The sequence below is a fragment of the Vicia villosa genome, linkage group LG1 (genome assembly GCF_029867415.1).
Source record: "Vicia villosa cultivar HV-30 ecotype Madison, WI linkage group LG1, Vvil1.0, whole genome shotgun sequence".
Taxonomy (NCBI): Eukaryota; Viridiplantae; Streptophyta; class Magnoliopsida; order Fabales; family Fabaceae; genus Vicia; species Vicia villosa.
Genome location: NC_081180.1, coordinates 109,057,208 through 109,073,257, shown reverse-complemented (window position 1 = coordinate 109,073,257; position 16,050 = coordinate 109,057,208). Strand labels below are relative to the sequence as shown.

At 30.0% G+C, this 16,050-nt stretch overlaps 1 protein-coding gene across 1 annotated transcript; it reads right to left on the bottom strand.

Moving 5' to 3' along the window:
* Positions 1-9,147: 9,147 nt before the first annotated feature.
* Positions 9,148-12,604, bottom strand: LOC131614148 (uncharacterized). The gene is made up of 5 exons (XM_058885778.1): positions 12,480-12,604; positions 12,039-12,210; positions 9,920-11,138; positions 9,514-9,638; positions 9,148-9,417 (listed from the first exon to the last, which is right to left on the bottom strand). The coding sequence occupies exons 2-5, from the start codon at positions 12,173-12,175 to the stop codon at positions 9,309-9,311; spliced, it is 1,590 nt and encodes a 529-aa protein (XP_058741761.1). The 5' UTR covers positions 12,176-12,210; positions 12,480-12,604; the 3' UTR covers positions 9,148-9,308.
* Positions 12,605-16,050: the final 3,446 nt, after the last annotated feature.

The following is a 16,050-nucleotide window of genomic DNA, read 5'->3' as shown; positions in this document are numbered from 1 at the left end:
ATATTACTATTATAACTAAAGTTTAGATAAATTTGCTTTCCACATGTATTAACAATTTGAAATCTCATGGAATTCATAGTCAGTTTCTGAATGATGAAATGAAAGGTTGTTGAATAATGTTTTGGTGTTGTTGCTTTTGAAACTTGACACTTGATTTTGTGTTTCTGTTTTGTTGGTATGTCCATTTCCAAAAAAAAAGTTTTGTTGATGCGTCTTTATTTTGTTTATAATATTCATGGCCACTTTCCATTTCAGCAAGAGATAAGAGATATCATATTCATATGTTTTGGTTATTTTATTTTACATTTTTCTTCTAGAGTTGTCTTACTTTGAGATAATAAAAAAATTATACTTTCATTTTTACTAAAAAAAAAAATTGACATCAAATTTTGACAATAAATAATGTGGGTAACATAATTTATAGGTAGTTAATTATGTTTATTAAATTATAAGTGAATATAATAAAGTGTTACAATCACTAATCATTAATTAATCATCATGTTGAATGTTATTAAGTATGTACTACTTTTCAATCGTTCATAAAAATTTCTGTTAATCAGTAAAATCATGTTCAAATATTTATGATTTTTAGGTGTTTAAACATTTATGATATTTATCGATTACTCCCGATCCAAATATATATTTGAAAAGATGAATTTTATCTATCCAACTAAAAAATTTGATAAAGCTACTTTCAGTGTAAATTGTATTATTTTATAAATAAATGAATATGTTAAAGTTAAATAGAATCTTATGATTGGTTGAATGTACACTACCCACTTGAAAATTGTGATCAATGATGTTTAAAAATCATGATTAACCATATTTAGTAAATGGTTAATAATTAATAAATTAAAATATTGTGTTATCTTACTAATCATTAAGGGTGTTCGCGATGCGGTTTAGGCGGTTTTGACGTAAAAAATCGTCTGAACCGCAGGAGAAAAAAGTGTGTGGTTCGGTTTGGTTCGGTTGACTTTTAGAAATAAAACCAAACCAAATCAATGCGGTTTGTTTTGGTTCGGTTGGTTCGTTTTTTTTTACAAAAATTTATTGAGTCATTCATACACATATTGATGACAACATAACTTTGTATTTAGTCATTTATGAGTTATCAAATAACAACAAAATTCATCATATTTTGATAACAACTTTCTATTTAATATACAAAAATAATATTAGATAAAAGTGGAATAAAAGACATAAAATAGTAGCATACAATACTACATTATAATTAAATAGAAAAAAGAACAGATAAAATATTAGAGAAGATGAAAAAGAAAGAGCAGAAGAGATGCAGTTAGATAAGAAGAGGAACATTAAAAACGTAATCGGAAGAGAGAACAGTAAAATTAAAATAATAACATGAAAAAGAAAGAACTTAAGAGATGAAAGACTAGAAAAGAATATGTGATATGTATTTGGAAAAGAAGATGAGAAGAAAGTGCAATACCGCTTGAAGAGATTTGAGAAAACTTAAACTGAAACCTTAAGTGTGAGGAAGAGAAATCATTCGTAATCGTAAGACTAAGACATAATAAATTTGAGTTTGGGTTGGATATAAGTTAATTGAAGTTTGGGGGATTATAACATAATGCGGTTTGATTAGGTGTGGCTCGGTTTGTAAAATATAAACCGCAAACCCAACTGAACCGTGCGGTTTGTTAAAAATGGTCCAAACACATCCGAACCAAATGCGATTTCTTGCGATTTCAATTTGGTTCAGTTCGGTTTTGCGGTTTTCTTTTGGACCGGTTTGGTTTTATTACCCCTACTAATCATCAGCTGAAATGTGTTAATCACACATGTAAAATGCATTAATCATATAATTTGTTCTCGAATTTAATTTTAAATGTGATTGAGTTTTAGTCAATGTGACTGGGCTGGCCCTTAAGTAGTGATGTGAAACCCATGAGATTTGTATTTTTATAAATTATGAAAGGTTGTTGAATCATATTTTGGTTTTATTGGTTTAGAAATTTGGCTAGTTGATTTTGTGTTTCATTTTTGTTGCTTGTTGCTACTTGATACATAAGACAATGCCAAGACAAAATTATTTATGTTCATGTCGTGACTTATTTCCACTTGGGAGCAGAATCATACAAATCTTAAACTTTTAGGGTCTGTTTGTTTAAGTTTTTTTATAAAAAAAAAAAAAAAAAAAATCATTTTTGATATGTTAGTTATGATTGTGTATAAGTTTTTCTTAAAAATCATTTAATTGAAAAGTTGAGGAAATAATGGTCCTGCATTTGCATTAATGACAATTAACATGAAACTTGGAACATTTTCTTGAACTTCGAAGATTTATGCTCATTTCTATACATATAACTCAAAGGAACTAGTAGCACAATCATTCTTCCTTGGACTTGATTCAGGTTACTTGTACCATACGCAAGACCTTCTCTTGAGTTAAAATAAATTACTATTCTTTTTCTTTTTTTTTTACAATTTTTAATATTTAACATTAAACTTAGATTAAATAGAGTTTCATAATACTGTTAAACTGTGACTAAAATCACAAAATCCTTAATTGTTTTGTTCTAGTTGAACCATTGTTAGAATGTAATGTTCCTTTTGTTTGTAAATTTGATTGTATTGTTCAATAAATTACACTAAACTTTGTTCGGTGAAAAATACTACTATGGATCAATACTAATGATGTAGGTGACTCCTATTTGTAGGAGAAATTGTTTGGATTCAAGTGTGAGGTACCGACTAAAAATAGAGAAAATAAAGAGTTTATAAGAAAAATGATCCATACCCTTAATGTTTTAAATTTTTTATGAATGAGAAATGTTAGCAATACTCTCTTTTCAACACTCTTTCTAACACTCACTTTTTTATTGGTTCAAACATGTGTGGGTCCTACCATTTTATGTGGGATCCATTTCTAAAGTGAGGGACCCACACATATTCTAACCAATAAGAAAGTGAGTGTTAGAGAGAGTGTTAAAAAGAGAGTGTTGCTAACACTCCTCTTTGATGAATATATGATGTCAATGTCTCTTAGATTTTGGACGTTTGGATCATTGACATTTATGGCGCTTCGCTTTCCAAACTCCCTAACAACTTGTATAAGTCTTCCCGTGTCGTCTTTCATGCGCCAACGTTTTGTAACAGAAACATTGCAAGGGTCCAATACAATATCTTCACTTGTCTCCATGGCCACAAGATTGTGTATATATCAACTACTTCTTCCAAAAGATGAGATACGCATCAATTTTTCTTCCTTGAGTTCCATTTTTTCTACCTCAGTTTTGCTTGTGTCATCAAGTATAAAGTTCAATAGTCCTAAGCAAAATTGTAAAGAAATAAAACACATAGTGATCAGTGATGTCAAACAGATGCTAAAGTGTAGCTGAATGTTACCTAGTAAGTCTTGTGTACAATCCTCCATTTGGATTAACTGGGATGCCAATTCTAAACCAGTGGGAACTATTTAACTTTGATGAAATTTTAATGACAGCAGTAATGCCGGTGAGAGAAGTCAATGGCGAGGCTCTTGTCAGTATTCTTTTTCTCAGCTTGGTGTGTGGCCTCTTTTTGTTTGATGAGTGAGGCATACAAATTCAATGCTCTTCTTATGGTTCTACCATCTATAAATTGAACACTAAACACAGCTACAAGTATTATTAGTAACATCTATAATATAAGAAAAGTAATGGTTCTGGAAAAGTCAAAAATACCCTTATTTGATTTTTTGACACCACATTAAAATTGTGGTTTTTTGGTCTTTGCACCATAAAGTTCTTATTTTACTATTAAAATAATACAACTCTTATATTTTATCAAATCTCTCTTCATTCTCTATTTTTTTTCTCTTTCATCACTTTCTCACTTCTTTCTTCCAAAAAAAATTATTATTGATATACATTTTTTTTATATACGAAAAATAATATTTATAATCGAAATATTTTTTAATAAAAAAATAATATACGGGAAAAATTTATTCAAAAAATCTATTGTTGATCTAAATATTTTTATATACGAAAACTTAATATTGATACAAATATTTTGTAAATGATACCTAAATAAATATAATATTTGTATATAAAAAAAATTAATTATTTACGAAAAATTATATTTATGCTCCAAATATTTTTTATTCAAAAATGATACACAGGAAAAAAATCTACTATTGATCTAAATATTTTTATATACGAAATTTACTATTGATCCAAATATTTTTGTAAATGATACCTCAAAAAAATGAAGTTTGTATACGGAAAAAAAACCTATTATTTATCTAAATATTTTTATATACGAAAAATGTTATTTATGATCCAAATATTTTTTATTCAAAAATGGAATAGGCCAAAAAATCTATTATTGATCTAAATATTTTTATATACAAAAATTTGATATTAATTCAAATATTTTTGTAAATAACACCCAAACAAAACTAATATTTGTATATGGAAAAAAATCTATTTTTTACAAAAAAATTGTATTTATAATTCAAATATTTTAATTCCAAAATGGTATACGGGAAAATAATTTACTATTGATCTAAATATTTTTATATACGAAATTTACTATCGATCCAAATATTTTTGTAAATATTTGCCTAAACAAAAATGAGGTATGTATATGGGAAAAATCTATTATTGATCTAAATATTTTTATATACGAGAAATAGTATTTATGATCAAATATTTTTGTAAATATTTTCCTAAACAAAAATGAGGTTTGTATACGGGAAAAAATCTATTATTGATCTAAATATTTTTATATACGAGAAATAGTATTTATGATCAAATATATTTTATACAAAAATGGTATACGAGGAAAAATCTATTATTGATCTAAATATTTTTTATACGAAAATTTAATATTTGATCCAAATATTTTTGCAAATGATATCTAAATAAAAATAATATTTGTATTATTATTTACGAAAAATACTATTTATGATCCAAATATTTTTTATTAAAAAATGGTTTACAGGAAAAAAATCTACTATTGATGTAAATATTTTTATATACGAAATTTATTATGGATCCAAATATTTTTTTAAATGATACCTAAACAAAAATGAAGTCTGTATACGGGAAAAATCTATTATTGACCTAAATATTTTTATATACGAGAAATGGTATTTATTATCAAATATTTTTGATCCAAAAATCGTATACGCGAAAAATTATATTATTTTGATCTAAATATTTTAATATACGAAAATTTAATATTGATCCAAATAATTTTGTAAATGATACCTAAACAAAAATAATATTTGTATACGAAAAAAAATCTATTATTTACAAAAAATAGTATATATGATTCAAATATTTTTTATTCAAAAATGTTATACGGGAAAAAAATTATTATTGAATAAATATTTTTATATACAAAATTTAATATTGATCTAAATATTTTTGTAAATGTTACCTACACAAAAATGAAGTGTGTATACGAAAAAAAAATCTATTATTGATCTAAATATTTTTACATACGAGAAATGATATTTATGGTTAAATATTTTTATTCCAAAAATGGTATACGGGAAAAAATCTATTATTGATCTAAATATTTTATATACGAAATAATCAATTATTTATCTAATTTTTTTCTTTTTTAACATTTTCATTTAAAATAAATAATGTATCCAAATTCGCGTAACCGAACAATATTGAATATTAACGGAAATCTGAAGTTACTGATTAAAATATTTTTTATTAACAAGAACATGAAGTTACTGATTAAAATATTTTTTATTAACGGGGACATGAAGTTACTGATCACAATATTGAATATTAACTGAAACCTGAAGTTATTGATTAAAATATTGAATATTAACGGGAACATGAAGTTACTGATCACAATATTGAATATTAACGGGAACCTAAAGTTATTGATTAAAATATTGAATATTAAGGGAACATGAAAGTTTCTGATCAAAATAGTGAATATTAACGGGAACATGCAATTATTAATCACAATATTGAATATTAACGAGAACCTGAAGTTACTAATTAAAATATTGAATATTAACGGGAACATGAAGTTATTGATCACAATATTGAATTGAATATTAACGAGAACATGAAGTTACTGGTCACAATATTGAATACTAACGGGAACTTGAACTTACTAACTAAAATATTTAATATTAATATGAACACGAAGTTACTGATCAAAATATTGAATATTAACGGAAACATGAAGTTACCGATCAAAATATTTTGAAATTAATGGGAACAGATTTACTGAGTAAAATATTAAATATTAACGGGAACATGAAATTACTGATCAAAATATTGATTATTAACGGAAATGTGAAGTTACAAAAGGCTATTTAGACACAATTTAATTTTGGTGATTTCAATTTTGTTTCTGATTTTTTTTAGACAATTTAATATTAATTGTTCTTATTTTTTTTCACAAAATGTTAATTACTTTTAATATAATTTTTTTCTATTAAAAATTATATATCTGAAACAAATGCGCGTCCCGTACCAGAACCCGTGCGAACGCACGGGTTTGTTACTAGTTGATGTACATAAGAATACAATGAAGATAGAATGTTAATGAATCAATCAAACAATAATATGGTCAAAGATGTCAGAATCCAATTTTTCTTTTTACTCGTTTTTTCTAAATTAAATTGAAACGTTAAATATAAATTTTATTGTTGAGAAAAACAAGTGTGAGTAGTGTGGAGAAGTTCCACATTGATTAGAAATGTCGAGACTTAAATATTTATAGGTGAGAGAACTCAAACACTTCTTACTTTAAGATTTTTGGTGAGTATGTGATGTGTTTCTCACACACTTGAGAGAACAAACACAGAAAGGCCTCAAGTGTAAACATTTATCTCATATTAAATTTATATACACGACATTATATATACTATAAATGCATCAATAATTTAAATTTTCAAAATAATTGTAAATCAAAAATATACTAAATCACTCTAATAAAGTGTAATATTCATAAATTTGTATCAAATTACATAAATTATCCACTAAATCTTAAAATATAACATCCAAAATATTATCCAAAAGAAAATAGTTTTATAAGTTTCACAAGTTAAAAAAAACAAATGATTTCATCTCCATCTTCAACTTAATTGAAAGTTCAATATTTTATACAACATCATCTTTCATCAGTATCTTCATCCTCAACTTGATCAAATTCTTCTCCAAATGATAAAGGTTCTTTAATATTAGAACTAAAGACAAAGTTAATTGAAGGTGGAGTTGGAGGATTGCTTAAACCAGCAGTTTCACAACCGACACTAACTTCAACATTGATAGGTTAGTACACATTCTCATCATCATCACCATTAGCATGTGCATCAGAGGTAGTCAAAAATTCATCATCAAACTCAATATCAACAAAGTGTGGGAGAAGTTGTTTAATGTGAATAAAATAAAAAATGTGTAGGAGAAATTGATTTTTAAAGAATACGAAAGTGCATTTCTGTATTTTGTCAGTGAGCATTGTTTGGTTTGATTTTGAATGTTTTTACGTGGGTTTGAATTTTTCTGTTTTGTATTGTTTGTCTGGTTTAATTATAGGTAACATGAATGATAGCCAAGATCGATTGAGGCTCGGTAAAATGTCACGACATGCATCTTGTACTTGGTTGGCACATCCATATTTGTGGACAAGAGTGCCTATTACATAGATTTGATTTTCCTCGGATATTTTGTTGAACTTGGATCCGATTCATGTTTATAATTAGGGGACCGCTTGTTTGGTTTACTTGTACTCCAAGTTAGTTTAAGGTTGTCTTTGGAAGAACAAACCGATGACAGCTAGTTGCATGATGTTGACGGTAATATATATTGTATCCTTTACTGTTTATCTACCATTTTCATAACACTTATGTTCTGTCATAACTAATAATCCATATGTACCATTTTCAAGCATGGATCATGCACCATTTTCCGTACATCTCCCATATGTTGATGACTACACTGAGGATATGTCATGTGTTTGTGCATTCGTCCCGCTCAGAAAGATTCAAACGAGTAAGTCATTTAGAGTGTATCCTAACCACATGGCAGTAGATGATATAAGCTTTTAGTCATACGACCTTCACTGTCATAGGTATCCCTTGGATGACATGGCCTTGTACTCTGGATGGTTGGCTTATGTGTCACGTCTGATGTATTCACATCTATCTGAGTGAGTCATGCGTCAGTTCGTGTATTTGCATGTTGTTCCAAGAGACCCATCTGAATCTACTCCTCCTACTATGGTCCGTAGAGATGTAGATATCATGTATGATGATTTTCTTATAATCTGGTGTCGGTTAAAGCACGAGGTGACATAATTTCTAGCGAATAGAATTGTGCATTCTGCTACGTCCAATGGTTTTTCAAAGTGTCACACCCTAACATAATATCAGATGTTGAAGAAAAGCCACTTAGTCAGCTCATGAAGAGATATTAGAGGATTAGCATACTAGGGAAAATCATGTTATTGATGTGTTACATGCATGTCGTGTATTATGGATCTTGCGCGAGCGGGTATACAAAGATGATACTTTTTTAAAGACTCTTCTGGGAGGGCCATTGTAGAGGTTATTCTTAATGAGACACGAATAACATTATTGTATAGGTGGTAGCAAAGGAGCATGAAGGATCTCACATACGCAGTAGTATAATATTCATATTAATTAAGATTATGGATAAATATTTTTATTTCTTACTTTGTTATTTTGACTATTACTTTGACTATATATGACATTTTCATATTACTAGATCAGTGTACGATTTAATTGATAAAAAATTTAGTATGATAGTATAGTTATAATACATTGTCTATTAAATTGATATATTTCTAAATAAATGTCAAAATTTACCACTAAAGGGTGATTATGGAAATGCAATTTCTTATTTTGTTACAAAAATTCATCTACAGATTAAATTATGACAAAATGGTGACTTATTTACGAATAGATGTGCATATGAAACTATTCCAAAAATGCATCTCTGAATCATATAATGACAAAAAATGAAGTTGCTCATTTACGCATGAATTTGGTGTAAATGGGTTCGCTCAGAAATGCATTTATAAATTCGTAAAAACATTTTCAAATTTTATAGGATGCTTCTCCATCACTTAGGGTGGGAGAAATAATCCCCTATAGTTTATACACTCAACAGTCAACACTCATTACCACACAATCAAGTTATGAAAACAAGACCTTACTATTCTAAAATTTTATAAAGGGGGGAGGTTAGCACATTGACCATGCAAAAATTATTTTCTATCAGGTACAAAACATCAACTCCACAGTCACACCATAGATAATAACGCAATGGAAAAAGAAAAAGAAACAAATTCTAAAATCTTCATTCCGACAACAATTTTCCAAATGCATTGACAATGGCTTTCAATAGAGCTAAAAGAGGGTTGGCTTCATTTTTTGGCGAATTCTTCAATCTTCCATCCCATGATTCTCTGCAATTATAAAACCATTAAGAAAGAACCAATTCAATTTCACTTCATTGAACTAATTGGCATTTGAGATCAAAACATCAAGATATATATGCTTACAGATTGATCCTATCTACAGTTGCGTTGACTCTTCTCTGAGAACTGCCACCAAGTTGATCAAGCCTATATTTATCAGCTTTGTGTTGGCCTTCTTCTGAAGGTTTTGAATCATCTTGAATGTTTGTCTGCCAAAATGCATTTATAATGTTAAATGTCACATACGAGTTTCAGTTTCTCCTCCCGCAACATGAAAGAACGTAGTTATTGACAATTGTTTCAGATGCAAATAAATTGATGCAGTTGCTAAGGATCAAGAAAACACAACGAATTGAGACATTCTTAGTAATATCCAATTTTCGGTCAGTAATGATGATAACTTAACCAACAGCATGTCAACTACCACACCATAATTTTCTAAGTAGTGGTGATAATTTAAAAAAATAAAACAAGGGATGAAAAGGCTAACCTTAGCTTCATCTTCAATCTGACTTTGGTTATTGGTTTCAAAAGTTATAGCTTTCTGATGAGATGCAGCGACTTGTTCGATGTGGGTAGAATGATTTGCACTTTCCACATCATGCCTATTATCGGAGGTTTCCTTTAAGTTTTTGTTTCCAAGGGCATTCTTCAATAAAGTAGAAGTATTTGTGGGCTCGGAATTCTTACCCTGTTCCAATTCCAAATTCTTTATATCCCTTTCTAGGGAATTACCAGAGTCCTTCAACTCTTCAGACCCTTCTGTTACACTGCTAGTCCTAGCAACAGATCTTAATGGAAATGTTTCTACTTTCAAGTCTTTTGTCAGAACATTTAATTTGGCCACAGGTGTTGTGGTAGCTGCCAACTCTTGTTCGACATTCAGTTTGGGTTCCATGGGCTTATTCTCGGGTATAGTAGCTTCATTGGGTTCCTTGTTTCTTACATCTACCTTGCTACCATCTACATCATGCCCTTGGTCAACAATCTCAAGCTCACCTCCAGTAAAATGGTCATCAGAAACAACCACAGCTTCAACAGATTCCTTGTTTGTCACATCTACCTCGCTAGAATCTATACCATGCTCTTTGTCAATAATCTCGAGCTCACCTTCGCTACAATGGTCATCAGAAACAACCACAGCTTCAACAGATTCCTTGTCCGTCACATCTACCTTGCTAGAATCTACATCATGTTCTTTGTCAACAAATTCAAGTTCAGCTCCAGTAAAATACGTATCAGAAACAACAGTTGCTTCAACGGATTCATTGCTTGTCACGCCTACTTGGCTACCATTTATGACATGCCCATTGACAACCACTGGATACTCAGCTTTAGTATAAGACTCATCAGAAACAACAGTGGTTTCAACGATTTCCTTATTAGTCACATCTACATGGTCAACATTTATGACATGTCCATTGTCAGAAACAGAAAGCAGTTTGCCATTCGTATCGGGAACTTTGTTATGATCTTCATTTGAAGATGCACCGAGAAAAGGTTGAGGGCCACTTGCAATTGAACCCAATGGATTTTGTTCCAAAAATTGATCATTGCTGAATTCATCTAAGTTGAATTTAGCAGGACCCAAGACCCTATTTTCTTGAATTACTTCCCGTACAATCTCCCTTACAGTGTAGAAAGATCCACCAACTTCTTTATGCGTAACAGTAATAGGTGGAAAGTTTCCACCGTTTGACTCTTGGTACCTGAAGACAAGTAACTTTAATATAGGTGAAGTAATACATTCAACAGATCGTCGACAAAACAGACTTCTAAAGTTTGACTTAAACCCTAATAAAGGAGAAACAGGTGCATACTGAAGCATTCAAGAGTTCAACTTTTTAAAACATCAAAAACACAAAACAAAATGTCTTGTCTGTGAATAACAGTAGAGCAAATATAGGTATCTCGGCTTACATAATAAAATTGTAATGAAAACAATTTATCATTTTTTCACTCTTTATTCCTACATCAAACCTAGGCAAAGACATATCACATTAGCCATTATTTCTTCTTTCATTACACTTGCACAACCAAATGATAGGAGGTACCTGCATAAGTACCAACAACAACAACAACAATCAAGTCTTATTCCACTGAGTGGATTCGGCTAAATGGATCAACTTTCCCCATAATGTTTTATCTAGGACCATATTTCTATCCAAATCGTTAATCTCGAGATCTTTGTTAATAACTTCTCTTATAATTTTTCTAAATCTTCCTCTACCTCTAGTTGTTTGACTTCTCTCTATCTGATATACTCTCCTTACCACAGAATCTACAAGTCTTTTCTTTACACACTAAACCACCTAAATATATTTTCCCCCATTTTTCTACTAAAGGTGTTACCCACGGTCTCTAATATTATCATTTTCAATCTTATCTTGTCTAAGCTTACTACACATCCAATGTAACATCCCTATCTTTCCTACACTTATTTTATTCTCGTGTTGATTCTTAACCAACCAACATTCTGTCTCATACAACATATAACATAATTGGCGGACATAAAACAATAAAACAAGAATAAAGCAAAGTAGTAAAATTGAACGACAATCTGCAAAATTAAACTGAGGATAATATAGAACTAGTGGAGAACTAATTACTTCTTAATGAAGGACTCAACCATTGCTTTTCGTTTATCCTTAGACAGGCGAATCCGAGTCTTTCTCCCATCAGACTCATTTTTCTTCGCAAGAGCAAACATTGGCCTCCAACCGCCCTTAATTGCAGAATGCATCATTTTGAAAACAAGTTTCCAGAATTAATAACACAAACCTGCAACATTACAGAACACACAAACTTTACAACAATTAATAACAGTGATAATCAGTAGCAAAAGTAAATCGCATAACTACTTAAGATTCGCATATGGACCCGGCCCGGTTCGGTCCGGCCCAGTCAAAATCTCGAACATGGCGAGAAATTGACGGAGGTTACAATTGGAGATAAATTTCATGAAGTTGAAGAAAACATTGATAAGAATTAAAGCGTAGGAAAGAAATGGGGAAAAGGAAATGAAAAAGGGAAAGAGATAATAGAGTTGCCTGAAATGTTGAAGAAGGGGTTAAAGCTTAAACCCCAAACCCAAACCCAAACCCAAACCCAAACCCTCGCGGTACACGTAGAGTAGAATTCCAACAAGAGGTGAAATGTTTCGTAGCGTTACCAAGATTGCGATAAATCCTAGACGGGGCGCGGGAGACTATTTATATTTTTTTGTCTTTATTAATTAAAATTAATTCCACAATTCTTTTTAAAATAAAATAATCAAGAATTCCTTTCATTGTACAAATGTTCAAAAAAATAAAAGATAATTATAATTAATTATTTTAATTTTAAATAAGAATTTAATTAATATTCACATACACAAATATTACTCCCTCAAACCATATTATGACGAAAACATATAGGGTTAGGAGTGTGCAAAATATTCAGTTGTGATGTCCAAATCCATAACCAAACATAAATCACTTTTAAATATCCAGATATAATTGAATGGTTATTAACCGGTTTAGTTATTAATGATTTTATTATTCATTTATATAATCTAGATATAATTAAATGGTTATTAACCGGTTAAATTATTTTGGATTCAGTTATAATACGGTTATTATCCAAATCCAAATATTTTAATTGTCAAAATAAATTATTTTTTTTGAAAAAAAAAATTCAGAAAAAATAATTTTCAAAAATGGATTTTTTAATAAAAAACCGATTATATAATCATAACAAAATTTATAATCGGCTATATAACCAGTTTTGATTAAAATGTGGTTATGGTTATAAATCCAAACCATTTAAATGGTTTTAAAATGGTTATGGTTTGGTTTTTGAAAATAATCAACCATGCACACCCATATATATATATATATATAGGGTCTCGATAGAATGATTGTGAGACCTATGGGATTTGTAGACTCTCGATGGCCTTTTGGGACCGGGTATGAAATGAGAATAGTTAGGATAAATTTTGTGATCATAGGCCATGTCTACATTTACAAACGGCATCATTGGGAAATCTTCTCTTGCCACTTTAGGAGTCATATCCTCAACTGTGCTTTTGAAGATTAAATTCCACACTTTAGAAGATCAAATTATAGTGCTAGAGGCCTATTTATCCTCTATTTTGACCTACTTCTTTGCCATCCAAGAATGGCATATAGACGCTGATAAGGACAAAAAGTACGAGAAAGCATGGGAACTAGGTTACCGACTAGAGGAAACACTTCAAAATAAGACGATGAAGTTACACCACCAAAAACCTAGAAAAAAGTTGGGAGTCCCTAACCCATGGGTCATTCTGTGACCATTTATGTAAGAGGAGATCAATCAAAGACTATTTAAGTAGGATCCAATCTAATAGAGCTTATACGAGAGGCTTTAACAAAATGCTTGTAGAGATACCGTGATTTATTCACATTGTCTACAAAAGAGATGTATTGTCTTAGCCTGAAGCTAGCATGTCACACCTTGACCCTCTAAGAAGATGTACCTTACGTTTTCCAACATGGGAGAAATCAATCACTAGAAAAAGTTGAAGCCACAAAAACAAATTGTTGACGAACTCATTAAAACATGATTCATATAAGAGACGAGGTACACAACTTGTCTTTAAAATGTAGTTTCGGTAAAAAAAAATCAACAATAAATAGTGTGTATGCTTTGATTGCTCTAATTTGAACAGAGCATGTCCGAAATATTCTTATTTGCTTCTCAACATAGACCAAATAGTTGACAGCTCATTAGAGTTTAATTTATTATCTTCTATGAACGCCTACTCATAATATATTCATATACCAATAATCCTCTAAGCTAGAACAAAATTGCTTTTATGACTGACAAATGAAACTTCTATTACATGGTTATTACATTCAGCCTTAAAAATGTTGGGGCATCTTAGCAATAAATGATTAACAAAGTATTCATTAATCAGATATGATATATGTTAGAAGTTACATAGACGACATAATTGTCAAATATAACGAGGATCGGGAGCACACATCCTATCTAGAGTCCATACTCAGTGAAGTAAGGAAATATGAAATGTGTTTGAACCCTGAAGAATGCACTTTCGGGTCCACTCAGGGAAATTCCTAAGGTATTACCATAGAGAAAGATAGATAGAGGTTACCTTGTTCAATGTCGAAGGAACGTGAGACACTTTTTGTATATCTTTGTGTAACCCAAGAGGTTGTAGGAGCGGTTCGGATACTAGAAAGCGACTAATCCCAAGACCGGCCTATTTAATTGGGAAGGTGTTACATGGACTAGAAGTTTTATGCTAGAAGGAGTAGAAGATCACTCTGACACTCGCGGTAATGAAACTAAGATATTACTTTCTTGCGCACATCATAATAATAAGAACTAACTACCTTATCTCGCAGATACTCCACAAAACATGAAAAAAAAATCAGTTATTTCTACCACTGGTTTCAATTCATTGGATATTATTGACTCAAATCAATTATGACTTTTTACAATGATTTTGTATTATTTCTCAAGCACGTATAAAAGTCTTTATTTTCAATTATTTCAAAACATATATCAGTTTAGTAATTTCTAGGAAAAAAACCTCAACTCTCTCAAAAACAAAAAGCTTCATCTTGTGCATGAAGATTGATCCACCACCTAGTGAGTGTGGTATTATTTTTGTGGAAAATTCAATTAGTTTACTAATATGTATTGAGTGATTTTTTTCTAATTTGTGAATCTGGTGTGGAATTCTTGCAGTGAAGCTCCATTGAAGAAAAAGAATATTTTTCTCCAAGGAGTTGGAGTTTCTTATTTCCATCAACTATTTGAAGATCAATGTCAATTCTTTTAAGAAGAATTTTAAGGAAAATGTTGCAACAGTGAAGATTGAAGATTCTAAAAGGTTGAAGATATTGAAATCAAGATCAAGTTGGTGATCAAGATGTGTAGTTCTGTTAGTTGGGTTACATATAAAGAATAATCAAGAAGTAAAATAAGATAAGATTAGCTAGTATTGAGCTTTTATCCGAATAAATTTATGTGACTTTTTATTGTAATAAAACTTTGTATTAAACACCAAAAATTAGTGGAAGACAATTTTTAATGTTTATCATCAAAGACTCTGGACTAAAGGCTCTAGTGAGGACAAAGGAATACATGTTCTAGGCTCTTTTTTGTGTTCGTAGTATTTAATTTGTAAAGGTTAGTTATTGATTAGATCAAGTTTTTAAAGTTATCTTTTTATTGATTAAGTTGTGAAGTTATAATATTATATTACAATTTTGATTAATCTAATAAAAATTAAATTTTTCTATTTGAATTGTAAGAGATTAATAAACATATTGTTATCCTTTTGGACTTTAAATTTTATTATATAGAACACTTTTATTCGTAAATTATTTCAAACAATTTTCACCAATTTAGCTTCCAAAATTTAGTTTTGATTTTGAAAATTAAAATAAGGGAAATCAATATATTCAACCCCCTTCTAGACTTTGACCACCATATTCAACCAACAACCTTGCAATTTTCTTGGCAATTTTTGGTTCCTTAATCAAATCATATTTAGCTTAACAAGTATGCTTTAACTCCTCCTCCTCCAGAGCCTTAACCCAAGACCGAACCCTATCCTCTTCGATCATG

Coding starts and splice junctions, on each gene's coding strand:
- LOC131614148 (XM_058885778.1), bottom strand. CDS start 12,175: ATGATGCATTCTGCAATTAAGGGCGGTTGGAGGCCAATGTTTGCTCTT. Junction 11,139..12,038: donor GTTGAGTCCTTCATTAAGAA/GTAATTAGTTCT, acceptor ACTTGTCTTCAG/GTACCAAGAGTCAAACGGTG. Junction 9,639..9,919: donor AGATTGAAGATGAAGCTAAG/GTTAGCCTTTTC, acceptor GCATTTTGGCAG/ACAAACATTCAAGATGATTC.